This window comes from Anopheles funestus, chromosome 3RL (genome assembly GCF_943734845.2).
Source record: "Anopheles funestus chromosome 3RL, idAnoFuneDA-416_04, whole genome shotgun sequence".
In the NCBI taxonomy this organism is placed as follows: Eukaryota; Metazoa; Arthropoda; class Insecta; order Diptera; family Culicidae; genus Anopheles; species Anopheles funestus.
The window spans coordinates 15,310,295-15,337,915 of record NC_064599.1 but is presented as its reverse complement, the minus strand read 5'-3'; the positions used below and the strand labels follow the sequence as shown (position 1 = coordinate 15,337,915).

Genomic DNA, 27,621 nt, shown 5'->3' with positions numbered 1-27,621 from the left:
ATGATGACCATTCTTGACTTATTGGTTTTGGCAGCTCCTTATCCCAACTCCAAGGTTTTCCTTCCGCATCTTTCAATGCCCATATCGTCTGCATAATGAGCTTCGCTCTCATCTTGACCGGGTCCAAGAATCCCAACGGATCATACAATCGAGCGATACATGATAAAACATGTGTTTTTGTTTTGACTTCTACTTCGCTTGGTACCCGTACCTGGACCTTTAAAGTATCTTTGCTTGGAGTCCAAACCAATCCTAGTGTTGAAATTGAGTCTTGTTCAGTGGCAAGTTCTAACTGACTGCCGGTTGCATGCTGCTCACTGGGAATACCGATTAACGCTCCATGATGATTTGATGCCCATTTCCGTAAGCAGAACTGACCTTCGTTCATTAACTTATTTAACTGATCCGCCATTTCTCGAGCCTCTTGAACGGAATCTGCACCTGACAACAAATCATCAACGTAAAAATCCCTTTTGCATGCTAACGCCTTTGGGTACTTGCTTCCGTGGTCTTCAAAAATACGCTGTAGCGTACGTACAGCTAGGAAAGGTGCACATGCTGTGCCATACGTCACGGTTTTAAGCTCGTACACTCTTAGCTGTTCTCCAGAATGATCTCTCCACAGGATTCTCTGCAATGCCTTATCGTTGTCATCTACTAGCACCTGCCGGTACATTTTCGCCACATCCGCCACCACAGCAATCTTCTTCATCCGGAACCTCAACTGTATGCATATGATGTTTTCTTGTATCTGAGGTCCGGTGATCAGGACATCGTTCAGCGATCGCCCTGAGCTCGTCTTGCAAGATGCATCGAAGACTACCCTGCATCTCGTCGTTGAACTTCCAGCCTTCCACACAGCGTGATGTGGAAGATAATATGCCACCTCCGAACTCTTCCCCTCGAACTCCGAGTATGTGCCTATACAGGACATATGGCCCAAGCTTATATATTCCTGCATGAACTCCTTATAAGCATCGTTAAGTTCCTTTTCTCTTCTCATTCTTCGCTCTATTGCCAAAAACCGTCTCAAGGCAATCTCCCGTGACTCACCAAGCAATGTTGAAAACTGTGGTAATTTAGGAAGAGTTACAATGTACCTGCCATCTCTACTACGCCGAGTTGTCTCCTCATAATGTTTCATACATGCGATGTCATCTTCTGACGGAATCCTTTCTTCTGGCAAATTTTCGAGCGATACGAGACGATCCATCGAGTTGTTAAAGCGTTCTTCCATCACGCTACAGCAGGCAAGATCATATTGGTTCGTGTCTTCGGGGTTCGTAATCATTTTTCCACTTACAATCCACCCAAGCTTGGTTTTCAATAACCTTGGAAGGTTCGGCGCTAAACTTAGTTGTCCTTGCTCCAACAGCTCAGCAAATATCTCTGCACCAAGGAGTAGATCAATCTTCTCACGTTTATTAAAACCTGGATCAGCCAATACAAACCCTGATGGTATGTTCCATTGCTGTACATCTATTGACCTTGGAGGAAAGTCTGCGGTGACACTTGTTAGCACGAGGAACTCTAATGTGGCCGCATGTGAGGAGTTTACTGATTTGACCGTAGTTGTAACTGTACTGCTTGAGGTCAAGGCCACCGTTCCTACTCCAAACAGAGGTTTCTGTACTCGCGTCTTCCGCAACTTTAACTGTTGAGCTAAACGTTCGGTTATGAAGTTAGATTGAGCGCCCATATCCAATAACGCTCGCGCCGGCACAGGTTCACCATTCCAGTTCGACACCAACACTTGTGCCGTAGATAACCAAATCATTTTCCTTTCCTGCTTACTGCCGTCCTGTAATGTTGCACTAATGGGGACGACTTGCGTTCCACTGACAGCAGATGCATTCTTATCACACAGTAACGAATGGTGTCTTCTTTTACAATGTTCACACCTCGAATGCGATCGACAAAACCTAATACTGTGACCACTCCTCAGACAGTTAAAACACAGCCTATGTTCCTTAACCTGTTCTTGTCGCTGCGAACGGTCCATAGTTGAAAAGGAACTACACTTTGATAACACATGATCAGCCTTGCACACCGGGCACACAATTACTGATGGGTTCGTCGTTTGAACGGAACACGCTAACGATGTTGCATTGTCTTTCTTCGACCGAGGAATTTGATTTCGCACACCACTGACTGTTTTTGCTGGTTTAGTATCAATTGACGTTTTGTTTCGCATAGTACAACTATTAAGGATCTTGATTTGCTTCTCACAAAAAATCATTAATTCCTTATACGAATCAGCTTCTTGGTCAGCCGAGTGTTGCTCCCATGCTAGAAGCGTTTTAGGATCAAACTTATAAATCACGAGCGACGTTAACGGTGTGTCCCAATGCTTTACCGGTTCACTTGTTCGTTCCATGCCTCTCACTAATCTCTTTGTCTCGTTCACTAAACGCGATAATTCTTCGACCGACGATCCATTCATTGGTTCCAACTGATATAATGCCTTAAAATGTTCCCTTTTTATACGCTTGGAATCATCATAGCGTTCGTGTAATGATTTCCACGTAATATCGTAATTCTCAGCTATGAGTTGAGTGTGATCGTATAAAGTAGCTGCGTCTCCCTTCAAGGCTGTTAACAAATATTGCAGCTTGGTTACGTCTGAAAGTTCAACCACCTCATGAACCATGGATGTGAAACGGTCCTTAAAGGTTAGCCATTTTGTGACGTCACCATCGAACGAAGGCAAATTTATTTCCGGTAGCCGTACTTTAGGGCGATACGTAGATGTTTGCAATATTGTGCTACTAGCTGCTGGCATCATTATAGCTTCCGGATGCAAGTTACTCTTAAGAAATCCCTTTACTTCGATAAAGGTTTTATTAAATTGTTTATATTCCTCCACTAAGGCATCTTCATCACAATCGTCTTCATGCAGTAATTGTCTTCGCGCACTAATGAACTCGCTTCTCAGGTCCTCCAGCTGCTCCAATTGCACTTGTACTTGCACGCTGTGCCTTTCTGCATTGTAATCATCCACAAATTCTTTAAATTGATCGATACTACGCAAACAGTCACTGTAAATTCTCTTCAACCTGCGAAACTGTCGATCCGTTATGGGGGCAGGTTGAACCACTACCTTATCCCCAGTGGACGCTGTGGAACCAGTCGGCTGGTCCGTGGTAGGCATATTGGTGAATTAAATTATTCCGGTCCGACACTATCGTTCCTTTAATCACCAGAACTTATAATGAGCTTAAAGCCACTAGTTTGTCTCCGATAAACGATGGATTTAATTCGGGTATTGAAAGTACGCATAAACTTATTACCCACACTGTAACCATGTGACGCGCTTCTACGATACCGAAATGGCTGCACTGATATGGCAGTATCGTTTCTATACAGTCTCAACACGCACTACGCGTAAACGTTACACACACATTGCACCTGACGCGCACAGTCTGAGCCAATCAACCACGATGCCGTTGACCTCACAAATCGCCAAAAGTGTCTGCGAATCAATTCACTTCGCTTCACACTAATACGTCCAATCACTTATCAGTGATCATCGGGTTAGAGATCGCTCGCTCTCGTATTAATGTTTCACACGCAGCACAACCACTTTAAGAAATGAACCTTTTACACGTTCAAAGTTCCTTTGCTGCACACGAATGCGTATACCGACGCATCACTAGTACTCTTACAAGTGCGCAGAAAGTATGGTTAATAAGAATTCACTTATTATCCCACAGTGTAATCACTTCTAACTGTTGGCAATGATATATTTTCAACTGTAAGCCCTGTCCCTAATCCAGCGATCCGGTTCGAAGGACCAATGTTCGTAGCTCTAAAGGGTGCTTGTTAGGGACGCGTGTGGTTTCAATGATTGCTCTACTCGGACTGGTTTATTCTCTCTAAATTTTGTTCTTATTCTAGTTCTTCTTTGTTATTCGTTAATTCAAAGTTCATTATAGCATCTCCCATAACTTAGTATAAATGTAAACATCCAACAGCACCAAAGCGCATCTTCTCAGCTGGGAAAAGAAAGGTACCGTTTTGTGCATTCCGTGCTTAAGAAGCCATAGTCTGTAGGGTTTTTGTAGGGCCTAATACCAAAACATACCAAAAAAAACCTTTCGCCGAGCTGTCTCCACACTCCAGGGGTCTCCCAGTGACATACTTCCGTCTGTGTGTGCGCGCACACACACAGGGACAAGTGCCGAGAAGAAGTTTGAAGAGTTCAGCTTGAAAGTGGCCGGACGATTAGTGTCGAGTGTCGAACAAGATGGCGTCCATTCCGGGACCGGGACGGTGTAGAGTAGTAAGGTGTGCACACGTTCTCAGCTGCTTAGTTGGCACACTTTTGCCCTGGCTGTGAAGGAAAGCGGTTTAGCCCGATGCTTGAAACCTCCCTCTGCCAAGCTTGGCACCGAACTGATGGGAATATTAGTTTTTTATCTTTTGATGTGTCTCTTTCTACGGGGAGTGTGAATGTTACTGAGATGGCTTAGAAAATCTCCAAGTTCCAGGTTAAGCGTCCCGTAAGAATTATGGTCACACATGCTTTGAAGGCACATCCACAACACAACAACGCTATTTTGTCTGGAGTTTTGATCGATTCGAAGGAAAATCAAGTTTACTGTACTCTCTGGCATTTCTTCAAAAATAGTCAAAATTCAAGAACTTGAACATATTTTGAAAGAAGGTACTATTACTAAGTAAATCTATTACATATTGTACTGGGTTTTAAAATTTTTCGAATTATGACAAAATGGCAAACGTTTGAAGTTGATACAGCAATTTGTGATTTCCAAATTGTCAGTGTGTTATCTATAAATCTATGAGGAATCAGTCTACAGAAATAAGGTCCCAACAAGTCTTAGTAAATTTAGTAAAGAAAACCTGATGAAAATTTCTTATCAAGTCAAGTCTCAGGTCTTCGAGAATTTCTGGGAACTAACCTACAAAAGGGTTTTATATCTATATAAAGAGATAAGTTTACTTTTTGGAGTTCTTTGTTTGTAGGAAAATTTGTTTGATATTTTTCCAAATATTCCAGAGATCCTGGGCTTCAAAATCAGGAAAATCAGGAACAAGACAAGCGAAAAACAAAATAAACTGTTTGCATTCCAAATTTAAAATTTTTATGATGCACGACAAACTGTCCGAAAAACCATGGAACTGTCCTTAAAAGCTTCCAATTTTAGTGAGCTCTTTTCATCCGCGTTTACCTCGAAACCGGTCACAATATCATCAACCAGGGCTGCACAAAAAAAGCAAGTTTGGCACCATCAAGTTCCCCAATGCCACGGTCAAGCCCAATACCACCCCGAACTGGATTGACCATCGCCATGGACTGCAAATAATGAAACCGTAAGCGAATGATTGTGGCCGAATGTTAAACCGCCACACGCACGCACACGCACTTGCGCCACACATTAACCTGTTCATGCTCAAGTTCATCGTAGCATCGAAAATGATACGAATATAAAAGTAAAACAACAACAGAAAAAACATACATCCACCCATACACACACACACTCACTAAAAGCAACGGTTTTATGCTAATGGCACTAATTGATGGATGGCCACAGAAGAAGCGCAAAAAACTAAAACCGCTGAAACGGCGCATTCTTGATGCGTTTACGGCCTAATAGTGCTGCGTGTTCTGAGTTTTGTGGCGTTCGTGTAAGTCGTGTTTTTTGTGGAGCAAAATTACATCACAACTTTAATGTTTAGTGTGAGCGGCCAATTATCCTTAAAAATCAACAGGCCGTGCCATGAACTATGAACGAACAAAGAAAAGAAGGAAAACCCGTATACACATCATCTTCACTTACCTTGTCTGCAAAAATTTACCATTTTTAGTAGCAAATGAGATGAAGGTTTTCCTTTTTTCTTTTGTCCATGTATTTGCTTATTGGAGTGTAACAATTCTCCCCTACTGTTTAAGTTTTTCCCCCCTAAAGATGATATTGTTAAACATTATTATATCAACGAGAAAATGAACGTGCAGTGGATTAGGTGCAATTGAACAATGTTTTCCAATTTTTCAGTTTAGTTCAAACAAACACACAAAACATCTCTCTGGAAACGTATTGCAATACCAGTGTCGTGGAAGAATGCTTAAAATTCAAACTCGTGTCCAACTGTTTGTCAAATAACAAAAAAATTGTCACCCTTTCCACACACTTCGGGGAGTGAAAAAAAACCCTCTAAAACTTTACCTTTTCCAGTGCCAGTAAACAATACACGCGCGTTTATGTACACCTTGATGTTTAAGCAGGGTCTCTTCCAACAAATAGTGTTGCACCTCGACATCTCGACACCGTCCACAACCGGGCAGCAGGAAAGCTCCATGACAAGTGTAACGTTATTTACAATTTCCCTTTTTGCTGCTCTTAGCACCGTCAGCACGGTGCCACGTTATCACACGACTTCCCTCGATCACATGTCCACATCGTGGACCATTCACGTAAAGCCCGGAAAAGAACGAAATTTTCCAAACAGACTACCAAACACCAACCCGGAACGTACGTTCTTGTCCGTGGCGCGTTTCACACCCCGGAAGACATCGGGGCGAACGTGGCACACGAGCGCATTTCCAAACAACCCAATCCCCATCCCAAGTAGTGCGGGGTTCTAAATCAACCTTTCGAAATGAGTATCAACCCCGGACCGGAGAGGCAATTCTGATGGGACTGTTGGCCGGCCCGGGTAAGGGGTAGTTGAAAAACAAAAAGCACCACTAGACAAACAATGGTGTGCGCAACATAACCTCCAACACGGCCAGTTTCCGCCTGGCTGGAGATCATCAGCGAGCCTTCCTGTGGTTGTGCTTTTTCGTGGAGGTTGGGGAATGGGTGGCGAGTAAATGCTTTCCGGTTCACGATCGTTCCATGGTGCCAAACGAGCAGCTCACATTGGCGTGTGTTGATATAATCGCATGAAAATGATCAACGGATCTTTGGATAATAATAATAATCGCCAGCAACGGGAAATGAAACACCATGAAATAGCACGAGTCACACACAGAAACACTTTTCTGATTTGGTATTATTTTTTCTTACTAAATTTAATTTGAGAAAATTGAAAGATGATATGTAACTGTGGACAGATTAATCTTATGCTTATATCTTTATCGAGACAAACAGTTTTTTTTGTACAATAAAATACATTACAAACACCTGTTTATTGAACCAAAAAAATAAAAAAGGCAACCCAGTAAATTCCTTTCGTAAAATTCATAAGAAATGCGAAACTCCTTCAATCGATTTTATCGCGTGGAACTTTATGGTGCCATGACCAGGATCATAAGCATCATCAAATTTGGTGCTTCTGTTTGGTGTAGTTTTCTCGTTCATTCTTTCAAACAAAGAAACCAGCATAGAAATGCATACCAAAAAAGCATCTTACAGACGACCTTCAGGGCATACCCCTCCAAAAATAATATAAAAAAACCTATGTCCTTCAGCACATCTCATTCAACAGACGTACTGCTGGACGGGAGAACACCAAAAAACCAGGTCAACACAAGTTCTACAATGCTGTTCGGGTGGTTTGTGTGCTATTAACAGTCTCCATTTCCAGTCCTCGTCCTTTGTTTTGTTGTGCTCCCGGAGTGTAGTAAGACCCCGAATTTCAATAACTCCATGGGGACTTATCAAGGAAAATTGAAGCATAAAAAACCGCACCCCGTTTAGCAGTATCAGTTTTAATATTTTGAATCACACTAGCTTTTACGTGACTTTTAGGGGAAAACCTTTCAATGAGCTAACTAAATGGGTGAAAAGCTCATTCTTCATTAGTTACTAAGCACTAAGTATGCGATCGTGGACATTCACTAATAATTTAAAAGATGGATATTCACAAATATAATTAAGGATTATAACTTAAGAGAAATAATGAATTTGCAGAATAAACCTTTCTCTACATAGATACAGTAAATTGGAACACACTTATCGAAAAATTCTTCATCTTGTTTTGTTTGTTAATTATGTTGATAAGTCAACAACCAATCTCAAACGTGTTGAAGTTCCAATTTCACAATCTGCTCAATTTTATCCTTTTTTTGCTTCAACACTCCTCCCGAAAGCGATACATTAAAAATTCAAAACGTTGTTCATCTGCTTGTTAAATTTTTGAAGGGTTCAACACGTTTTCACACCAATGAGAGTTTTTCGATGGCAATACTCGGAACTTAAGATTTCATGCCAATCGCCATTTGATGATACTAAAAATGCGTTCTGTTTCGTTTAAAGAAACTGAAGTTATATTTGAAAATAGTAAATATTTATATTATTTGTATTAAAAATTAATGTGAATAAATAACAGTTCGAGCAGGAAGAATGATAAGTCAAATTGAAATGAGTTCAATACGTTTTGCTAGAATAATAAAACGGCACCACAATTACTACAGTAATTGATCCAATCAAATGAATAATCATCTTCCCCAGACAAACGCTTCCAAGCAGTGTTTCGCACTGCTGCGCCATCAAGAATAATCCGTAATTTATACTTCCGCTATGAAAACTTCACACTCATGTCAAACATTGGCAATGTTCCGTATGCTCGTGAGTCATGACAATAGAGCGAGCTTCCAAAATTAACTTCGAATGAAATGAATTTTTGTATTTTTCAGTCTTTCGCCTCTTTGCAGTGGATGTTGTGGCCTTAATGTTGTGAAATCAAGAACCTAAAACCCCGAACTTCCTGCTTGTTCGGGCATAAGTTTATTGAACTATATAAACTACAGTCCCATGAGCATCGGCACACGCTTTGCTCAATAAAATCGTAAATTTGATACCAATTAACCGATCAGCGGAAGAAGATCCATCGGTATTGGGAGGACGGATTCGTATTACACTTTGTTGGTTCAAGGTTTCAAGGCGAGTTTTTTTTTGGGGAGTAGAAAAATCGAACTTTGCTGTTAGAATAACAATTGGCAATCAATAATTTGTAGGATCAATTTATTACTGTGCAAAAGATTGTTCAAGTTTATTGGTGTAAAAAAGATGGATATTGAGCAATGAAAGATTCAGTTGCATTAGGGTTTACACATTTCAAAGGCAATTCCGAGAAAGGAAAAAATGGGTACTAGTTTCTTATTTAAAGTTGTAATGACTTACAATGTTTAGACGAAATTAAATTGGTTTTTCTCAGTGTAGTTGTGTATTCTACATTCGAACCTTATCAGAATTCGATAAAAAAGAACGATAAACCAACATCGTTTAAGTAGTATTACGTATGACAAAATAATTTTCTAAAAAAGGAAAAAAAACAAACACTATTAAAGAATTTAATAAGAAAACGTTGAATAAAACTAATTTAAAATAAAACGAAATATTTAAAAAAAAAGTCACATAAAATAAGATCAATGAGCAAAATAAAGTATTATAAAAAATACTTAAACTTAACAAAAATATCGAACGAAAAAAGGGTTTAGGAAAACAATTCCTAAATAGCTTCACATTGGACAACTTTAAGGATTTTATGTCTAGCAATCAAAAATCACAAAAAACCCATCATGGAATGAAATAAAATAGGGGTAGAAAAAAAACCTACGATCTGTTATTGTAATTCATTTCGTGACGTGGAAAACACTGGTCTCTTCAAGAACGGCGACATGTTCGGTGCGTTTTTGTAATGTTATTGTGTGGTTCGCTACTTTCCCATTCTCCCATAAACCGGTTCCAACGCGATATTTATGCTGCGGGCCAATGCTGGGCCAGGTAAACAAGTATGAGTAAGAGAGGACAGCATAAACGCACCAGCGAAAAGGGACACAAGAAGAAGAAAAGAAAACACTACCTGGCCCAAATTTGTGCGTGCTACTGCCTACTCTTGCTGTATGCAGTCACCAAAATGCGCATGTTGTGTATGCGATGGAAAACAACGTACAGAGATAAAAAAAAATGTTGACGAAATTGTACGAGAAATGCGGAAACTTTAATCTTTACATGAGTTTTCTGGGTTTTTTTCTGCATTTAATTTAAGAAGAAAAATATAGAACTCACGCGGTCGTTGGCTGCTGTTTGCTTTTTTCCTCTGCTCGTTTATTTTCTGTTTCGTAGAGACATGTATCGCCCTTCTCTCTCTCTCTCGCTCTCTCACTTGCTCTTCTTCTCTTGCGCACACACACACACTCGCTGCTCTCTTGCGGCGTATTTGTGCGCTGCTCGCTCAATCACTTCCTCTCTCTCTTTTGCTCCGTATCTTTACACAGCTTTTCGCTCGCTCTCGCAACTCTGCACACACTAAACAAAGAAGCCCAAAAGAATGGATTGACCTCCTCCAGTGAAAAAGCTAGAAACGCACTTCACATATTCACCTAATGCAGATTATGCTTTTTTACACGCCTGCACTTATGGATGCATTTTTCATTCAACTTTTCACACTGCCTGGCCACGGGAGGATCAATCAAACACTTTGCCAACAGACGCACACGCATACACCACCCACCGCACTTGTCACACGACCGCCACCACCACTAACAACAACACAGCGCAGACAGAATTTAGACACAAAAAAATCTCAGGGGTGTGTTATCGCTGCTTTTCCTGTCGAATTCTAATCGTAAAGAAAACTGTTAAACCATGTTCACTACACCATCGTACACTCACCGGCCACCATGCACACAAATAGCCCACCACAGACAGACGATGGCCATACAGCCACCCTGAAAACACCAAACACCCGTGGACAAAGGCAGTCCTACGGTGGAAGATTTTCTCTCAAATCTTTTCGTTTTAAGCGAACTGATTTCTATTCGATACAGTTTAATTAGCTGCTTTGCATACCTAAATCTTACTGTGCTAAGCAAAACATTCGGAGCGAGGCACGAACGCACCGCACGCACGTCCGTTCGCTGTGGCTGCTCGAATGACTGTGAGCGGCGTTTGCACACACCTACACGAGCATCCGCCTAACCGTGCCGTACGCGCGTACGGTTGTATTTCCATCCATGCGCAACACAAACAACACTACAGTTGCAATGAAGAGAGTGTGAGAGAGAGAGTGGTTTACTTTTTCCGAATGCTAGAAAAAAAGTATAAAATAGTTAGAACATTAAATTTATCATTCTCAAATGATTTATAATCGTATGTGTTTCATTATTAGCTGAAACTTTCTTTAAATTTTTTACATAAAACATTAATTAACAAAGAGCAATATTACTCACACAGCATTAAATTCCAATATCTTTCACCCCTACAGTAGAATGCACCCTTCATGCAGCACGGATAATCGAGCTCGAGCAGTTTATCCGACCGTTTGTCAATCAGTTTGAAAGTTTATTCAAGCACGTTTTTCGCATTTTTATTTCAAATTATTTATCTGCCTTAGCATGTTTTTATCATTAAATTTTAACCTATTAAAAGATAATGAAAAATAAAAATGAAATTTGAGAACAAGCATCAACAGCCAAAAATGTATTTAATTATCAAAATGTCCCGAATAAATTGCTGTATTTATTGCTGAATTTCCCAAAACAGAACGCAAAAAGAAGGGAATCAATCTGAAATGCATAGACTAAACAACCAATTTTGGATTCCAATAAAACACCTTATCAAACGATAACTTCACATCTCCTTATCGCACCATGCAATGTAACCAGACGCTCGAAAATAAATCTATATCCGAATGTTTGCCCAGTCCCGAATGAACGCTGAACCGACCATGTTCAAGTTGCTAGTGCTTTGTGTTTTTATTGCCGGTGGTGCGTTGGCCATCGGCGATGTGTCACAGAATGCGCATCCCAATTCCCGTATTACCGGTGGCGAACTAACCGATCCGAGGGCCGTTCCGTTCATCGTTGGAATTTTAATTTCCGGCTCATCGGCCCATTCGTTCTGTGCCGGCATTTTGATCTCTCCAACGCACGTCCTCACGACCGCTAGTTGTGTATCGAGGTAATGCTTTTATCCACATTCAGATTAGAAATTTTTTTTTTTCAAGATTCCCTCCAATTTTACAGTCAACCAACACTGACGGTACTTCTAGGCGCTAGCGATATGACACGCATCGAACAGTTTATCGGTGTGGCAAACATACTAATCCATCCCAACTACAGCTCGTTGCTGAATCGGGATGATATAGCCATTCTGACAATGGATCGTCCTACTCCGCTGAATGATTACATTCAGGTAGCTAACCTCCCACGCTGGTCGCATATGGGCAATTCCTTCAACGGATTCGGAACGACGATCAGTGGCTGGGGAAATTCGGGAAATCGTGACAACGAACCCATTCCGATTCCGAACCTTCATTCTATCCGGACGCCTGTGATCAGTAACACTGTGTGTGGATTGTCCCATAGCTTCATTCGTGATGATCATATCTGCACCTCCGGAGATATTGGAGGTCCTTGCAATGTAAGTATTCAGGGAGGTTTGCGGGAAAACTGTACCGTCTAACAATATTACGCTTCTATGCCTCTACAGGGTGATGATGGAGGTCCCGTAACGATAACGGAAGCCGGTGAAGCGATCGTGATCGGAATGCATTCGTTCCACTACAGCGGACTGTTTGGTTGTGATCGTGGCCGTTCTGCAGTGCATGTGCGTCTTAGCAATTATCTTAACTGGATTGACGGTAACTCGGACGCTGTAATCAGATCGTAAACCCATCATCGTCCTACCCACAGCGTAAATATCGCTCACAACCCTTCGGAAACCCGTCTACGTGGGGGAGGTATTGCCGTACGTCATTGCCTAATCCCCGTACGTAAGCCCCCCGTTAATCCTTTATCTTATCCGATTTTGGCAATAAATTGAACGAAATGGCAACAAATGCGTACAAATTTATTTTTATGGCTGATCACGATCGAATTTCATGACAAACGATTAGTTTTTGGATTTTGGAGGGGAAGTTTGGGAAAATCCCACCACAAAGGATGGACGAAAAATTCACAACATTAGCTCAGTTGAGTTTGTGCAGTTCGAACGGAACGATCCATCACGATGAAGCTCTCTGGTGTGAGTTTGTGGGTTGCTTTGGTGTGCTGCACGGTTGGACTTACTTTAGCGATCGATTTACGCGATCCTTCGACACGCATTAGCGATGGACAGGTGGCAGATCCGACCCAGTTCCCATTCGTTGCGGGAATTCTTATATCCGGCACCTCGGAACGATCGTTCTGTGCTGGAGCACTGATTTCTCGCCGTTTCGTGCTAACGGCAGCTGCCTGTGTTGTTGGGTAAGACATGGTTTCATACAGAAGACACCCTTTCCTATATAAACTAATCTCTATTCTACTGCAACAGTTCCAACACGTTCACAGTACTGCTAGGAGCAACCGATATGACGCGCATTGAACAGATCATCCCAGTGCTCAACATTCCTTCGCACATAATCGTCCATCCGGGGTATAGTTCGCTGCTAAACAGGGACGACATTGCCCTGCTGCAGTTGTCCCATGAAGCTAATCTTACACCGAATGTTCAGGTGGCTAATTTACCGCGCCGCTACCATACCGCTTTCACGTTTAACGATTGGGCAGCAACGGTAGCCGGCTGGGGTAATACCGGTAACCGGGATAATGAACCTATTCCGCTGCAGCAGCTGCTATTCGCTGCCGGATCGGTAGTGTCCAACTTTGTTTGTGGAATTTCACACAGCTTCATCCGTGACGGAAATATCTGCAGCTCCACCGACAATGGAGGGCCGTGCAATGTGAGTTTCAAGAAGCGTCTTAAGCGTTAGGATCTTTGATTTTATTGCTTCAATTTTGTCCTTTATAATATTCAGGGAGACGAAGGTGGACCGGTTTGGGTGACAGAGGGTGGTGAAACGTTCATCATCGGTATCCATTCGTTCCACTACGATGGACTGTTCGGATGCGATCGGGGCCGATCTTCGGTACATACGCGCATTACAGAATATCTTGATTGGATCGAGACCAACAGTGATGCAGTGATTAGACCATAAATAGTTCAGAAATAAACCCAAACGAAAGGAAAGCTACTACAAGTAAAAATTTTTTTGATGAAAGTGACTTCGCTTCCATTCAGGGATGTTTTCTTTGAAAGAAAATATTTTTGGACAATTATCACCCTAAATGAGAGGATGTTAGCAAATCTATAAAACTCCTTGGATATAATTCTTCTCCAAAGTTTGTCATCTCGCACGAAATGCACCTGCATGTACAACGGTTAACACTCGTATAATCTTCAGTTGTAGAATGCAGAACAACCCCAACATCATAAAACAGGTAGCCTAGCTGATTCGTAAAATTTACCTTATCAACAGCGTGATATACAGATTCTACAGACCTGTTGAACCAATCCATGTACAACGTGTGGGGGCCTACCCAAACCCAATTCCATTCGCAAAACCCGATAAGCTTGATCTATAAAAACGGACCACACACCACGGTCCCTTGCCTAGTTATCTGCCACCCATTGTGAAGGTAACCATGAAGTTGTTCATTGTGCTAGTTGCCGCCCTACTGGGGACGGTGTATTCCTCGCCGGTAGATCCGCGTACGATCGACTGGTCGTTGGTACGTATGCTCCATCAAACTGATGCCGTTCGTGCGAAGCAAGGACTCCCGCGTCTTACCGATGATGAGGTACGTTCGTCGAGAATATCCGACGGACAGTTGGCAACTTCCACCCAGTTCCCGTGGGCGGTAGGTGTGCTCATTTCCGGTTCCTCCGCGCACAGCTTCTGCAGTGGTGTGCTGATTTCGCCTCGCTTCGTCCTTACTGCTGCCGTGTGCATTTCTGGGTAAAAAAGCGATACAAACCGTCAAGGTGTGAGGTGTTTTAAAAGTGTTTTGTGATTATTTCTGCTCCAGTTCCAACACGCTGACCATCCTACTGGGTGCTTCGGACATGACGCGCGTTGAAGAATTTATCGGTGTGTCGAACATCTTGTCACATCCGAACTACAGCTCCTTCTTCAACCGGGACGACATTGCCATTCTGACGCTTTCGAGCCCAGCACCGATCCGGGATACGATTCGTCCGATCGATCTGCCACGCTGGAGTGATGTCGGCAATAGCTTCAACAACTGGGCTGCCACAACCGCTGGCTGGGGTAACACGGGACGGCGTGAAAATGAACCCATTCCCATCCAGGACCTACACTTCGTAGTGGACTCGGTCAATTCCAACTTCGTCTGTGGTCTTTCGCATACTTTCATCCGTGATACACACATCTGTACCTCCACCGATAACGGAGGACCGTGCAACGTAAGTGTTTAGGGTTGGGAATCTTGACGATTGTCCTCTTACCAACGATTTAACTGTTTCCTTTCTCTATTCTCCAGGGTGATGAAGGAGGTCCTGTTACCGTTACGGAAAGTGGCCGTACATTCCTCGTCGGTATTCACTCGTTCCACTTTTCCGGCCTGTTCGGGTGCGATCGTGGACGATCGGCAGTGCACACGCGCATCACGGAATATCTGGGCTGGATCCAGGATAATACGGATGTTACCATTCAGTAAAAGTGGAGCTGCTCGTAAGGATTTGCTGCTACAAAGTCGCTACGAAGCATGCCGAAGGCGATTGATGTAAGATGTAATGTACAAAGTTCACTGATACTAAATAAATCAACAAACTCGTATCAATAGGACAAGGAAACTATTGGTTTCGAGATGTGACTGTGGTCTTTTGCAAATGGGTTTTAGTGTGTACTGCGTCTCTGCTCAATTTAGTCGCTAGAACTCTGGAAGATTCTAGCACAACTTGACATACTATTTATCTGTAATAATGTAGCCAGTCACTTGCATACAATTTTGTTCGGAGCCCAACAGCGATCCAAGTATACTCAGCAGTACAACAATAGATATCATATTCTGATAAGTTTGTGAGTAAATCTTATCAGATAAAAATAAAAATCATCACGAGAAGAATAACATACAAAGAAAATCAATCACCTTATTGCGTATGTAGTACTTCAGGGATCATTCAACTATAACGTAACGTTGGAAGAGGTCACTATCAGCGTTTGCTTTTAAATGCTTTGAAATTTTTGATAATGTATACACAAAAACTACACTTTCAAGAATGAATGTAAATGTTCCTGTAGGCAATGATTTATTAATTTCATGTTGCGTTTGTAACACAACAACCATCCTAACGTCTGAACCGCGATCTGCCCTAAGGATCGGTGTTCGACTTCTACATCGAGGGTCATGGGATTAGTTCTCTTCAAAACCCGTCAGTCCGTCAACTTGTCTGTCCGGTGTCAACAAATCTACTTTTTTTGCGCAACGTAATAATTGAATGGTCCCTAATTGACCCACCCGACGGAAACGCAGTGACGATATCATTTCCGATTGATAACGTCAATATGCCGTCACGGTTGACATAAATTGAGGCGGGTTTCGAAGACAACCGATCAGTTGTCTCTGGTGTTAATCAGTAGTTACAAGCATGAAAACAACACTACTCCTTACCGTCGTCATTCTGTCCACGGTACATTCGATAGGTGTCGATCCACGGAAGATCGATTGGACGTTGGTACGCACTCTGCACCAAACTGATGCAATCCGCGCGAAGCAAGGACTTCCTCCACTAACGGACGATGAGGTTCGTTCGGCCCGGATTGCCGATGGTCAGCTTGCAACACCAACGCAGGTCCCTTGGGCAGTTGGTGTACTAATATCCGGTTCATCGTCACACAGCTTCTGCAGTGGTGTGCTGATCTCCCGGCGTCATGTCCTGACGGCCGCTGTGTGCATTTCTGGGTGTGTAACAGGCAAGCATTTGGTTTCTTCGTTTTCATTACTAAATCGTTACATCTTGTATGCAGCTCCAACACACTAACCGTTCTGCTGGGTGCTTCCGATATGACGCGCGTCGAAGAATTTATCGGTGTGTCGAACATTCTGTCACATCCGAACTATAGTTCCTTCTTCAATCGGGACGACATTGCCATTCTGACGCTTTCTTCGGAAGCTCCAATCCGGGACACGATACGCCCGATCGATCTGCCCCGTCAGAGTCAGGTCGGTAATGATTTTAACAGTTGGGCTGCTACGACCGCAGGCTGGGGCAACTCGGGACGGCGTGAAAATGAACCTATTCCCGTCCAGAATCTACAGTTTGCAATCGATGCGGTAACGTCCAACTTGCGTTGTGGATTGTCCCACACATTTATTCGCAGTACGCACATCTGCACCCTGACAGACAATGGAGGACCTTGCAATGTAAGTTGTGGCACACAGGTTAGCGAGTGAGCACACAGAACACTAATCAAATCTCAATGTTTTCAATACCCAGGGCGATGAAGGCGGACCGGTGACGGTTACCGAAAGTGGACGTACATTCCTCGTCGGTATTCACTCGTTCCACTTCTCCGGCCTGTTCGGATGTGATCGTGGACGTCCGTCAGTACACACGCGCATTACGGAGTATTTGGGCTGGATTCAGCAAAATTCGGATGCCATTGTTGAGCCGTAGTTGTATCGAATGTTCAATGAAAATAAATCTATCCTTATCAAGTTGTATCAACCAGACACCTGTAATGTATGTTATTAGGCGTGGTCTGCACTGTTTTTCATTCTGTAAATGCGTCACTCATTAAAGGTGTTTCTCGAAACCATTTCCCTTTCATCGCCAGACCAACATATTTCACATCAACATGATAAGATTAGTCGCCCAATTATCATTATCAACGGGAAGTATGCTAGCGAGCTGCATATATACACCTGCTAGTTGCTAATCCACGTTCAGTCATACAATCGGCTAACGATGAGGTTACTATCAGTGTTTAGCGTTTTGGTGGTGACGATCGTCGCATTGAGCCAGGCGGCGATTACACGCCCGGAAGATATCAACTGGGCCGAGGTACGTCCGGTACAGGAAAGTCCCCTGTTCAAGGCAAACCGTGCGTCCAGCTTTGTCGATCGGTTTTTGGCTAACGTTGAACCGGTGCAACCGCTACCATCACCTGTACGAAGTGGCCGCATCAACAATGGCGTCATCGTAGGTCCAACCGATATTCCATACATTGTCGGTGTGCTGGTGTCGGTCGTACACGGAACATACTTCTGCGGTGGTGTACTGGTGTCGGCAACAAACGTCCTTACATCGGCCACTTGTGTAGAAGGACAATCTTCGATTACGGTACTGCTTGGTGCGAGTGACATTACGCGCGCTCAGGACTTCGTGCTCGTCAGTCACGTTCGGGTGCATCCTGATTTCAGCTCCTTTTTCCAAGCGAACGATCTGGCCATACTGACCCTTTCCCGGGAACCACGATTCAGCGGTAATTAATCGATCGTTTTTGAAGTTTAAGCTATCACCAATCATTCATTGGTTTTTGAATTGCAGATCAAATACAAATAGCACGCCTTCCACGTCGTGCTCAGGTAGGTGAATCGTTCTCCAACGTTTGGACCACAATCAGTGGCTGGGGTGAAACGGCCTCTAACACCGGGGAAGCACTTCCGATGCAACAGCTCCGTTCCGTTCGATCGCAAGTCATTTCGAACTTTAGCTGCACGATCAGTTTTCCGCTTTATCTGCGCTCCTCCAACGTTTGCACCTCGTCGGATGGTGGCGCTCCTTGTGTGGTAAGAACACTGCATGACCTTTTAGTGCAGTAATAAAACATGATGATATAACTTTTACTTTACTTTCTCAGGGTGATGAAGGTGGCCCAGTAACAGTTGTTGAGGAAGATGGACAGTCCACAGTGATCGCAATCCATTCGTATACGTACTCCCGTGGATGCACTCGTAGTTGGCCAGCCGTACATACGCGTGTTACGGATTACCTTAACTGGATTGAAATCTACACTGGAGCCACCATTCGGGCGTAGAAATCGTTCATAAACGGCTATCGATAAATACAATCATGTTGCATGAAATGAGTACCAAATCTCGTCTTTATTGCTTTAGCCTTCATACCACTCTTGTGTCCCAGTTGTCCAGTATGATCACGTCCGAGTTCGCTTCAATCCAATCCAGATACTCCGTGATGCGGGTATGAACTGTCGGGCGACCCATACCACAACCCAGGAACGATGTGAACGAGTACAATCCTATCAGGAACGTGCGTCCCGTCACGACATCCACCGTCGTTAGTGGTCCACCTTCGTCACCGGCACACGCACTACCACTGTCACCCGTTATGCAGATGTGTTGGTCGGAGATTTGGAACGGAAAGGATACGCCACAGTTGAAATTGCTCATCACGTGGTTACGCACCAATCGCAGATTGTTGAGTGGTAACGCTTCGTTGGTGTTGGAAGCCGTACGACCCCAACCGGAGACCGATGCCAGCTGATTGACGAATGTCATGGTGCGCTGTCTACGGTTCGGTAGCGTGACAGGACGAATGTTATCTGCAAGTAGATCGCAACTCCGCATCAGTTACAGGTCTTTTTGCAATGTATTCGCGGTGGACTTACCATTGAGTCGAACGGCACGATTTAGACGTAGCAACGCAATATCATTGTCACTCGGTGACGGATGTACTATAATCTCCGATACGGCAATAAATTCGCCCGCTGTATTTATTTGTGCTGCATCTAGCAGAACCGTTATCGAGAGATCACGATCACTGTGAAACGACAATGATATAGTTTCTTTACCACAACGGAACTTGTTTTCGCTACATACCCATCGACACACGACGCAGCTGTCAGTACGAAGTGGTCCGATATTAGTGCACCACCGCAAAAGTAAGTCGCAAATTCTTCACTGATTAAAATGGCTGCCGCATACGGAATGTCTCCGCGTGCTACCGTAACACCGTTCAGGATACGTTCGGAACGATTCAACTGCGTTGCTAGCTCGATCGATCCCGATCGAGGGTAAGTTGGTTTCTCTCTTATCGATCGTACCGTGGACCAATCGATATCATCCGGGCCAGTGATTACTCTTGCCGCTTCTATTACAGCGCCGAAGCACACAATTAAAGCGATCACCTGCAGTGTGTGCATGATTTGGTTGGGGTGACTCTTGGAATGCAACTAACTGTTGTTTTGATGGTAAAGCTTTGTTTAAATTAGGATTGCAAATCATGCAACACGATGCTGATAAGAGTTTGTCTGATTGCGTTTGAGTTTCTCACGTCAAAATTGCATAGCTGGGTGTTGTGCTAACTTTCAGTTATCCGATCGATCCACATCGTTCCAAGTATTTCGCAGTGGCTATCTTGTAAGAATTGGAATATTGATAAGATAGAGCACTGTAGTCGTATTAATGTTAGAAACCATTTTTGAAAGAGATTAAATTAGATTCTGAGAGTTTCTTTCTTGAAATGTTGACCTTTTTAAATTATTATTAGACCCACTCGAAGGCAAAATTGTTACAAAAACACACCTCGAAAGAACGCACATCGTGCTTCACAATCAAAAAGGCAAACATTTATCACTCACTCCCCCAAGCTAACAAAATTTCCACATACACCTGCATCTTTTAAGAATAACAGCCAGGTCAACTCATACCCAAACCATCGCCTTAACGCCATTAAACCCCTTATTTATTAGCCACACAGTTGGTGCGATAGTGGACGTTGGTGCTCCTTAAGGCGACCAATGTATTTTTTTCTGTCCAATCACCACCATTGCGATAAGCGATCACCGATGTTAAAGAAAGAAAAGCTCCATTTGCGACAATCCCCCCTGCGAACCATTTTCCACCACTTCCACGTTAATGAGTTTTTTATTCCATCGGTGAGAAACAATTCGCACTAAAAACCCACCAACTGCCGTCAGGTGCAATTCATTGTACGTCTACTGTTAGCACGAACAAGATGGCAAAGTATTGCGCATTAGTGTTGCTGGCGACGGTTCTGGCTGTGGCATCGGGTGAGATCCGATCGGCGCAGGATGTTGACTGGAGCCAGGTTCGTCGTTTCTACGATCCAAAGGCGGACGTACCGGTTCGTCGCATCAACAACGGTCAGATCGCAAGTCCTACCGATGTACCGTGGGCGGTCGGATTGCTTGTGTCGCTTACGTCCGGAACGAGTTTCTGCGGCGGTGCATTGATTTCTCCGACCCACGTCTTGACGGCAGCATCCTGTGTGAATGGCCAGTCATCCATTACGGCGATGTTGGGTGCAAGCACCATTGCTATGACGTCGGACTTTGTGCCTGTGTCTCATATACGAGTGCATCCCGATTACAGCTCGTTCCTGGATCGGGACGATATCGCCATCCTGACGTTGGCCCGTCAACCACGCTGGAATGGTAAGTTCGGTGGTGATCCAATGCTGTGTTCCCACATTAACAATCACGCTCCTTTCTAGACCAAATCCAAATTATAAACCTACCGCGTCGCATGTACATTGGCCACTCGTTCAACAACTACATCACGACGATCTCGGGGTGGGGTGAAACTGGTACGAACACGGGCGAACCACTGCCGATGCCGAATCTTCGCTTCATTCGCAGCCCTGTCATCACCAACCTGAGCTGCGAGTTGTCCTTCCTGCTGAATAACATCCGCAGTACGCACATCTGTTCCGCGACCGATGGCGGAGCACCGTGCGTTGGTGATCAGGGTGCACCGGTGACGGTCACAGAGAACGGCGAAACTTTCCTGATCGGTATACACGTGTTTACTGCATCGCGCTGTGAACGTGGCCGTCCGGCCGTGCACGTACGTCTCACGGAGTACATGAACTGGCTCGAGCTGAACACTGACGCTCTGATCCGACCGTAAATCGGCAGGTCTGCTGACCATCGAACGCAAGCGCTCTTTCAGAAGCAATAAAATCCTCTTTATCGTCATCAAACTTGTGTCTGATCATCTTATCTCTTACGTCCGTTACTGGAATGGGAGATGTGTTATTAACTTTCTGCGTACAAGGAATTTCCACACATAAATACGACGTTACCTGTTGCTCATGTCCGCTGTAGTCCGGCAAGCCTAGACGGGAAGCATCATCCAACCATGGCAGGATCATCGACAGATCGTACGATTGGATTCATTCTAGCTGGTGTCGTGTGTTGCTGTTTGATATCTCCAATCACCGGTAATCCACTGCTGGACGTACCAGACAGACGGATCAACAATGGGGTAGAAGCGGGTCCCACCGATGTACCATTCGCGGCAGGTATTCTCGTAACCTTTCCTTCCCAAACTTACTTCTGCGGAGGTACACTGATCTCTCTGCGCCACATCCTGACCTCTGCCAACTGTGTGGATGGGTAAGCGCGCGGAAGGAGTAGTAAAGTGTTCAAACTAACCGAGTGATGTGTTTCCAGCTATCGTACCATCACTGTCATGCTCGGTGCCCACGATATGACTATGGTGCAGGATTTCATTACCGTCTCGTCCGTCGTGGTTCATCCGAACTTTAGCTCGTTCTTCGTCTCGAACGATTTAGCCATCCTGACGCTCTCGCGTCCAGCACAGCTCAGTGAACGAGTTCAGATCGCTCAACTTCCCAGCCGTCTGTACATTGGGCATTCGTTTAATAACTACGAAACAACCGTTGCCGGCTGGGGACGGACAGGATCCAATACGGGCGAAATCGTTCCGGTTCGTCGCCTGCTGTATTTCCGGGCACGGGTCATCACCAACACAAGCTGTCTGGTTAGCTTCCCACTGTATCTTAGCTCCACCAACATCTGTACATCGACCGGAACCGGTGCCGCCTGTGTTGGAGATGAAGGTGGTCCAGTAACGGTGACCGAGAACGGGCAGACCATTCTGATTGGTGTGCATTCGTTCGGATTTTCGATGGGTTGCGAACGTAGCTGGCCATCGGTACATACGCGCATCACAGAGTATCTCACGTGGATAGAAAACAATTCAGATGCTGTCGTTATGTGAATAAAGATCGCACGATGTCATATGTAGGACTCTCTCAGACTAGTTTTCGCATGCAGTGTAATATATTTCAAAATTTTCATATAAATTCTACAACAAATCTCATTGTTGCTAACACTAAATTTAGTACTCGAAATCATTGATTTATTAGAGAGTTTCAGCCAACTGCCAACAAAGACCCGACGCTCAGTAGTCATCCCGAATAATCACATCCGAATTCGAACCGATCCAGTCAAGGTAGGCCGAAAGGCGCGTATACACAGCGGCGCGGCCTGCCTCACAGCCCAACACCGAGTTAAACGAGAACACACCGACCTGCGTGGTGATACCGTCCGCATCCATGATCGTAAGTGGTGCACCGTTGTCTCCAGCACACGGCGAAGTAAGCGTACCGTCCGTGCACATGTGCGCATCGGATATAGTGTTCGTTGGCAGATTAACCCGACAGGCCAAATTGGTTATGACCTCTGCCCGGCCGAAACGCAACTCGGCCGAATTGCTGATGCCTGAACCGAACCGACCCCATCCAAACACCGTGCCCTGCTGTCCGGCAAACGTTGCCTGTACCTGGCGACGGTTTGGCAACCGGATCGGACGGATGCGATCGTTGAAGGCGACACTTTGTGGAAGCTGAGCAAGGGCAACGTCGAAATTTTCACCACCCTCAACAAAGCTCGAATGAAGAATGAAACGTTCCACTAGCAGACGCACCCGACCCGCTTCTGATTGATCGTCGATCCGAAGTCCTCCAATGTATGCAAAGGCAGATGTAGCGCTGCAGGGGGAATAACTTATACATAAGTTCTGATAAACAAAGAAGTCTTCTCAGTCACACAAACCTTTGGACGCAGCTTGCTGCCGTCAGGATGTAGTTGGCCGATATCAAAGATGCTGCACAACGTCCCGTAAAGATGGAAGTCGAATGCGTTATCAAACCAACGGAGTACGGAAACTGTCCAACGGACGCTAGATCGCCACCAACTACACGACCCTTGGATGCATCGGCGGACACAACCGGACTGCTGACCACACTTGTCCAGCAGATGGCTGCGACCAGCAGCAATATAACAGAGAGCTTCCGCATCATATCACCAGTCCGTATGCGCTAGAAACACGTTCACTACTGACTGCCAGTAGTGTCCTCTAGTGAGATTTTTATACAATCTATCGAACCTTTTTCTAGCAAAAAAAAAAATCGCGATAAGTTAATCGAGTCGTAGAGCAAAGAAACCATTAAGAAGAAGTCATATCATCAAAAAAAAACCTTGGGTTCCAGATTAATCCTAAGCGCATTTCGCATTGATAAGATTAGACGGAGTTTATTTTGGGTGCTTTTATCGAACCGCAGCGCAACTCAGACCAACTCGCTTAGAAGTCTTCACGGATCTCGACATCCGAGTTCTGGCCGATCCAGGTCAGATAGGAGGACATGCGCGTGTGCACAGCAGCACGACCCGACTCACAGCCCAGAATCGAAATGAACGAGAACACACCGATCTGCGTGGTGATACCGTCAGCATCGACAATGGTCAACGGGGCACCGACATCACCCTGGCATGGCGAACTGTTCGCACCATCCGTGCACACGTGCTCGTCGACGATCGTGTTCGTTGGCAGACTGATGCGGCAGGCAAGCGTCGAGATGACCTGAGCACGTCCGAAACGAAGCTCTTCCGAGTTGGCGGTACCCTCGCCGAAGCGACCCCAGCCAGTAACGGTAGCCTGTTGGCCGACAAACGTTGCCGCAACCTGACGCAGATTCGGCAGACGCACCGGGCGGACACGATCGCTGAACGGAACCGGAAGTGGCAGACGTACCAAGGCAACGTCAAAGATGTCCGGCTCGGCCTCGTACTGTGGGTGGATGATGAAGTCGGTCACGGTGACGCGCACCGTACCAGCTTCGCTAGCATCGTTGATACGCAAACCACCGAGCACGGCAACGGCACTCTGAATTCTACAAATAGGACAAATGGGTAATGCACCGTTTCCACAGAATTCCACGTTCCAACTCAACCTACCCAGATACACAACGAGCGGCAGTAAGGATGAAATTAGCCGACACCAACGAACCAGCACACTGTCCTGTCAACAAGATGTTGATGCGCGTGATCAAACCGACCGAGTAAGGGAACTGGCCGAGGGTGGCAAAGTCACTGCCAACCACACGCTTGTCACGGGGCGCATAAGCCGCCACAGCGACTAGCAGCAGGGCGAACACGAACAGGGATTTCATCTTCAGGACTCAAACGCAAACTAAGCGCGTACCGTATCGGGCGGTCGCTTTTTAATGCCGCCTATGACCACCGATCGACCTCGACTACAACTTTTCGCTTATCGAAGCGTGCTGCCGTGTAATGATCGGTAATATTTCTGACTCTCTACTGATAAAACGCTCCACACGTACGAGGTCCGTGCGTAGTTGTATCGATAGCAACGGATTATGGTCCAGGCTATAGAGGAATTGGAACACTGTCGGCAGTAGACAATCTGCCCAAATGATTGTTGTTTGTACTTTCACATCCAACAGCAACACCAGACGATGTATCAGATGGAAAAGGGAGACAGAATACCCGCAAAAGATCATATCTAGGTACGCGTCGAAGATAGTTTGTTGTGAGGTGTGTCTCAGGGTTTTTCCCGGTACATCCACCGATGCCTACCGTATCTGCTCACGCGAGCCTCATACCTGGTAGCACCTGGAGACATTGATAAAATGCCTTACCTAGCTGTTTGATAATTATCTTCCGTTACCCGGCGCTTTATCAATGGTGGAACGATAGGGGTACCCGATCGGACGATTAGACGTCATGTCCATCGGGTTGGACTATTACCTATAGAAGCACTACGATAAATCGTCAGGTGCAATGCTGTTTGGCGATAACGTTAACATGACCCTTACCAACCTTACCAAAAGCAAGGAGTTTCTATTATTTTTCATTCTTTTTTATCTACTTTAGCCTTAGCAGATTTTTAAATTTATATATTTTTTTTTAATTTTTATTCTTTTTTTAATCTAAAGCATTATTTGAGTGAAAAGAAACTTATTTCAACAAATTCGCATTAAAATTTTGCTAAATTGTTCAAAAATGAGGAAAATTTTACATTTTTTCAAACAGGGTCAAACATGGTTCCTCGAATAACTTCTGGCACAGACATCTGAGGGCATGGCCGTCCAAGAAGAAAATGTAGCCATTGGTGCCATCTATCGACCACAGGTTAAAGATTGGCGATCCGTTGGATACCGACCGAGTTGTAGCTAAAACTTGGCGCAAAAATGAGCCTTATGAAATTTTAAATTTTTTTTAATTTTTCAATTTTTGTATAATTTTTCATTTTTTTTTTGTTTAAAACATTATTTGAGTGAAAAGAAACTCATTGCAACCAATTGGCATTAAAATAAATCAATTTAAATTTTTTTGCAAAATTTATCAAAAAAATGGCAAGGGGTACCCCTTATGAAATTTTCGAGTTGAAAATTTTTTAAATTTTTTTTTCTGATTTTTTATTCTTTTTTAAATTTTAAGCACTATTTAAGTGAAAAGAAACTTATTGCAACAAAATTCGCATTACAATATACCACATTTTTCAATTTTGCTAAATTACTCAAAAATGAGGAAAATTTTACATTTTTTCAAACAGGGTAAGGAACTTGGTTCCTCGAATAACTTCTGGCACAGACATCTGAGGGCAAGGCCGTCCAAGAAGAAAATGTAGCCATTATTGCCATCTATCGACCACAGGTTAAAGATTGGCGATCCGTTGGATACCGACCGAGTTATAGGCAAAACTTGGTGCAAAAATGAAGAAAATTTTACATTTTTTCAAACAGAGTAAGGAACTTGGTTCCTCGAATAACTTCTGGCACACACATCTGTGGGCATGGCCGTCCAAGAAGAAAATGTAGCCATTGGTGCCATCTATCGACCAAAGGTTAAAGATTGGCGATCCGTTGGATACCGACCGAGTTATAGCCAAAACTTGGCGCAAAAATGAGCCTTATGAAATTTTCAAATTTTTTTAATTTTTCAATTTTTTTATATTTTATCATTTTTTTTTTGTTTAAAACATTATTTGAGTGAAAAGAAACTGATTGCAACCAATTGGCATTAAAATAAATCAATTTAATTTTTTTGCAAAATTTCCCAAAAAAAACTTAAGCCTTATGAAATTTCCGAGTTAAAAAATTTTTTAAATTTTTTTTTTGATTTTTTATTCTTTTTTTAATTGAAAGCATTATTTGAGTGAAAAGAAACTTATTGCAATAAATTCACATTAAAATTTTGCTAAATTGTTCAAAAATGAGAAAAATTTTACATTTTCTCAAACAGGGTAAGGAACTTCGTTCCTCGAATAACTTCTGGCACAAACATCTGAGGGCACGGCCGTCCAAGAAGAAAATAAGTAGCCATTATTGCCATCTATCAACCACAGATTAAAGATTGGCGATTCGTTGGATACCGACTGAGTTATATCCAAAACTTGGTGCAAAAATGAGGAAAATTTTACATTTTCTCAAACAGGGTAAGGAACTTGGTTCCTTGAATAACTTCTGGCACAGACATCTGAGGGCATGGCCGTCCAAGAAGAAAATGTAGCCATTAGTGCCATCTATCGACCACAGGTTAAAGATTGGCGATCCGTTGGATACCGACCGAGTTATAGGCAAAACTTGGTGCAAAAATGAGGAAAATTTTACATTTTCTCAAACAGGGTAAGGAACTTGGTTTATCGAATAACTTCTGGCACAGACATCTGAGGGCATGGCCGTCCAAGAAGAAAATGTAGCCATTAGTGCCATCTATCGACCACAGGTTAAAGATTGGCGATCCGTTGGATACCGACCGAGTTATAGGCAAAATTTGGTGCAAAAATGAGTCTTATGAAATTTTCACATTTTTATATTTTTTTCAATTTTTTCA

General features: G+C 43.8%; 10 protein-coding genes across 16 annotated transcripts in view; 7 read left to right on the top strand and 3 right to left on the bottom strand.

The window, feature by feature from the left end:
- Positions 1-10,868, bottom strand: part of LOC125769268 (prominin-like protein) — a 47,357-nt gene extending 36,489 nt beyond the window's left edge. For 5 of the 7 annotated variants that reach the window (XR_007419042.1, XM_049437918.1, XM_049437917.1 and 2 more), the window contains exon 1: positions 9,978-10,754. The gene's annotated coding sequence lies outside the window, so the exon portion shown is untranslated. The other 2 variants (XM_049437915.1, XM_049437913.1) reach the window with 2 other exon arrangements.
- Positions 10,869-10,959: 91 nt separating this feature from the next.
- On the top strand, positions 10,960-12,771 carry LOC125769304 (tryptase delta-like). Its single transcript, XM_049437975.1, has 3 exons — positions 10,960-11,870; positions 11,936-12,332; positions 12,402-12,771. Exons 1-3 carry the CDS (start codon positions 11,602-11,604, stop codon positions 12,579-12,581), a joined length of 846 nt encoding a protein of 281 aa, XP_049293932.1. The 5' UTR covers positions 10,960-11,601; the 3' UTR covers positions 12,582-12,771.
- A 47-nt stretch (positions 12,772-12,818) lies between these two features.
- LOC125769305 (brachyurin-like) lies at positions 12,819-14,222 on the top strand. The gene is made up of 3 exons (XM_049437976.1): positions 12,819-13,156; positions 13,224-13,632; positions 13,708-14,222. Exons 1-3 carry the CDS (start codon positions 12,921-12,923, stop codon positions 13,885-13,887), a joined length of 825 nt encoding a protein of 274 aa, XP_049293933.1. The 5' UTR covers positions 12,819-12,920; the 3' UTR covers positions 13,888-14,222.
- Positions 14,223-14,328: 106 nt separating this feature from the next.
- LOC125769302 (brachyurin-like) lies at positions 14,329-15,581 on the top strand. Its single transcript, XM_049437973.1, has 3 exons — positions 14,329-14,688; positions 14,759-15,155; positions 15,233-15,581. Exons 1-3 carry the CDS (start codon positions 14,375-14,377, stop codon positions 15,407-15,409), a joined length of 888 nt encoding a protein of 295 aa, XP_049293930.1. The 5' UTR covers positions 14,329-14,374; the 3' UTR covers positions 15,410-15,581.
- Positions 15,582-16,291: 710 nt separating this feature from the next.
- Positions 16,292-17,514, top strand: LOC125769301 (collagenase-like). Its single transcript, XM_049437972.1, has 3 exons — positions 16,292-16,654; positions 16,720-17,116; positions 17,190-17,514. The coding sequence occupies exons 1-3, from the start codon at positions 16,341-16,343 to the stop codon at positions 17,367-17,369; spliced, it is 891 nt and encodes a 296-aa protein (XP_049293929.1). The 5' UTR covers positions 16,292-16,340; the 3' UTR covers positions 17,370-17,514.
- Positions 17,515-17,635: 121 nt separating this feature from the next.
- LOC125769298 (serine protease 1-like) lies at positions 17,636-18,791 on the top strand. Its single transcript, XM_049437969.1, has 3 exons — positions 17,636-18,177; positions 18,243-18,484; positions 18,556-18,791. Exons 1-3 carry the CDS (start codon positions 17,661-17,663, stop codon positions 18,730-18,732), a joined length of 936 nt encoding a protein of 311 aa, XP_049293926.1. The 5' UTR covers positions 17,636-17,660; the 3' UTR covers positions 18,733-18,791.
- Positions 18,739-23,871, bottom strand: LOC125772375 (transmembrane protease serine 9-like). Its single transcript, XM_049444022.1, has 6 exons — positions 23,539-23,871; positions 22,889-23,474; positions 20,840-20,941; positions 19,535-19,875; positions 19,324-19,475; positions 18,739-19,257 (listed from the first exon to the last, which is right to left on the bottom strand). Exons 1-6 carry the CDS (start codon positions 23,784-23,786, stop codon positions 18,815-18,817), a joined length of 1,872 nt encoding a protein of 623 aa, XP_049299979.1. The 5' UTR covers positions 23,787-23,871; the 3' UTR covers positions 18,739-18,814.
- On the top strand, positions 20,636-21,675 carry LOC125769303 (collagenase-like). The gene is made up of 2 exons (XM_049437974.1): positions 20,636-21,111; positions 21,171-21,675. Exons 1-2 carry the CDS (start codon positions 20,673-20,675, stop codon positions 21,584-21,586), a joined length of 855 nt encoding a protein of 284 aa, XP_049293931.1. The 5' UTR covers positions 20,636-20,672; the 3' UTR covers positions 21,587-21,675.
- Positions 21,771-22,750, top strand: LOC125769315 (brachyurin-like). Its single transcript, XM_049437986.1, has 2 exons — positions 21,771-22,074; positions 22,132-22,750. The coding sequence occupies exons 1-2, from the start codon at positions 21,818-21,820 to the stop codon at positions 22,700-22,702; spliced, it is 828 nt and encodes a 275-aa protein (XP_049293943.1). The 5' UTR covers positions 21,771-21,817; the 3' UTR covers positions 22,703-22,750.
- An 88-nt stretch (positions 23,872-23,959) lies between the features above and the next one.
- LOC125769308 (collagenase-like) lies at positions 23,960-25,040 on the bottom strand. The gene is made up of 2 exons (XM_049437979.1): positions 24,721-25,040; positions 23,960-24,656 (listed from the first exon to the last, which is right to left on the bottom strand). Exons 1-2 carry the CDS (start codon positions 24,933-24,935, stop codon positions 24,068-24,070), a joined length of 804 nt encoding a protein of 267 aa, XP_049293936.1. The 5' UTR covers positions 24,936-25,040; the 3' UTR covers positions 23,960-24,067.
- Between the last annotated feature and the right edge of the window lie 2,581 nt (positions 25,041-27,621).

Bases quoted from the DNA above. Each gene is read 5' to 3' on its own strand.
- LOC125769302 (XM_049437973.1), top strand. From the start codon at position 14,375: ATGAAGTTGTTCATTGTGCTAGTTGCCGCCCTACTGGGGACGGTGTAT. The intron at 14,689-14,758 runs GTAAAAAAGCGA...TTTCTGCTCCAG, and splicing joins GCTGCCGTGTGCATTTCTGG to TTCCAACACGCTGACCATCC. The intron at 15,156-15,232 runs GTAAGTGTTTAG...TCTATTCTCCAG, and splicing joins ATAACGGAGGACCGTGCAAC to GGTGATGAAGGAGGTCCTGT.
- LOC125769304 (XM_049437975.1), top strand. From the start codon at position 11,602: ATGTTTGCCCAGTCCCGAATGAACGCTGAACCGACCATGTTCAAGTTG. The intron at 11,871-11,935 runs GTAATGCTTTTA...CCAATTTTACAG, and splicing joins ACCGCTAGTTGTGTATCGAG to TCAACCAACACTGACGGTAC. The intron at 12,333-12,401 runs GTAAGTATTCAG...ATGCCTCTACAG, and splicing joins ATATTGGAGGTCCTTGCAAT to GGTGATGATGGAGGTCCCGT.
- LOC125769298 (XM_049437969.1), top strand. From the start codon at position 17,661: ATGAGGTTACTATCAGTGTTTAGCGTTTTGGTGGTGACGATCGTCGCA. The intron at 18,178-18,242 runs GTAATTAATCGA...TTTGAATTGCAG, and splicing joins CCGGGAACCACGATTCAGCG to ATCAAATACAAATAGCACGC. The intron at 18,485-18,555 runs GTAAGAACACTG...TTACTTTCTCAG, and splicing joins ATGGTGGCGCTCCTTGTGTG to GGTGATGAAGGTGGCCCAGT.
- LOC125769308 (XM_049437979.1), bottom strand. From the start codon at position 24,935: ATGAAATCCCTGTTCGTGTTCGCCCTGCTGCTAGTCGCTGTGGCGGCT. The intron at 24,657-24,720 runs GTAGGTTGAGTT...TCCTATTTGTAG, and splicing joins GCCGCTCGTTGTGTATCTGG to AATTCAGAGTGCCGTTGCCG.
- LOC125769305 (XM_049437976.1), top strand. From the start codon at position 12,921: ATGAAGCTCTCTGGTGTGAGTTTGTGGGTTGCTTTGGTGTGCTGCACG. The intron at 13,157-13,223 runs GTAAGACATGGT...CTACTGCAACAG, and splicing joins GCAGCTGCCTGTGTTGTTGG to TTCCAACACGTTCACAGTAC. The intron at 13,633-13,707 runs GTGAGTTTCAAG...TATAATATTCAG, and splicing joins ACAATGGAGGGCCGTGCAAT to GGAGACGAAGGTGGACCGGT.
- LOC125769315 (XM_049437986.1), top strand. From the start codon at position 21,818: ATGGCAGGATCATCGACAGATCGTACGATTGGATTCATTCTAGCTGGT. The intron at 22,075-22,131 runs GTAAGCGCGCGG...ATGTGTTTCCAG, and splicing joins TCTGCCAACTGTGTGGATGG to CTATCGTACCATCACTGTCA.
- LOC125769303 (XM_049437974.1), top strand. From the start codon at position 20,673: ATGGCAAAGTATTGCGCATTAGTGTTGCTGGCGACGGTTCTGGCTGTG. The intron at 21,112-21,170 runs GTAAGTTCGGTG...GCTCCTTTCTAG, and splicing joins CCGTCAACCACGCTGGAATG to ACCAAATCCAAATTATAAAC.
- LOC125772375 (XM_049444022.1), bottom strand. From the start codon at position 23,786: ATGATGCGGAAGCTCTCTGTTATATTGCTGCTGGTCGCAGCCATCTGC. The intron at 20,942-22,888 runs TGAGCGTCGGGT...CCATTCACACAG, and splicing joins TGATTATTCGGGATGACTAC to GATGCTGCCGTCAAGACGTG. The intron at 19,476-19,534 runs GTATGTAGCGAA...GTCGTTTCACAG, and splicing joins GCTGCGTCGTGTGTCGATGG to TGATCGTGATCTCTCGATAA.
- LOC125769301 (XM_049437972.1), top strand. From the start codon at position 16,341: ATGAAAACAACACTACTCCTTACCGTCGTCATTCTGTCCACGGTACAT. The intron at 16,655-16,719 runs GTGTGTAACAGG...TCTTGTATGCAG, and splicing joins GCCGCTGTGTGCATTTCTGG to CTCCAACACACTAACCGTTC. The intron at 17,117-17,189 runs GTAAGTTGTGGC...TTCAATACCCAG, and splicing joins ACAATGGAGGACCTTGCAAT to GGCGATGAAGGCGGACCGGT.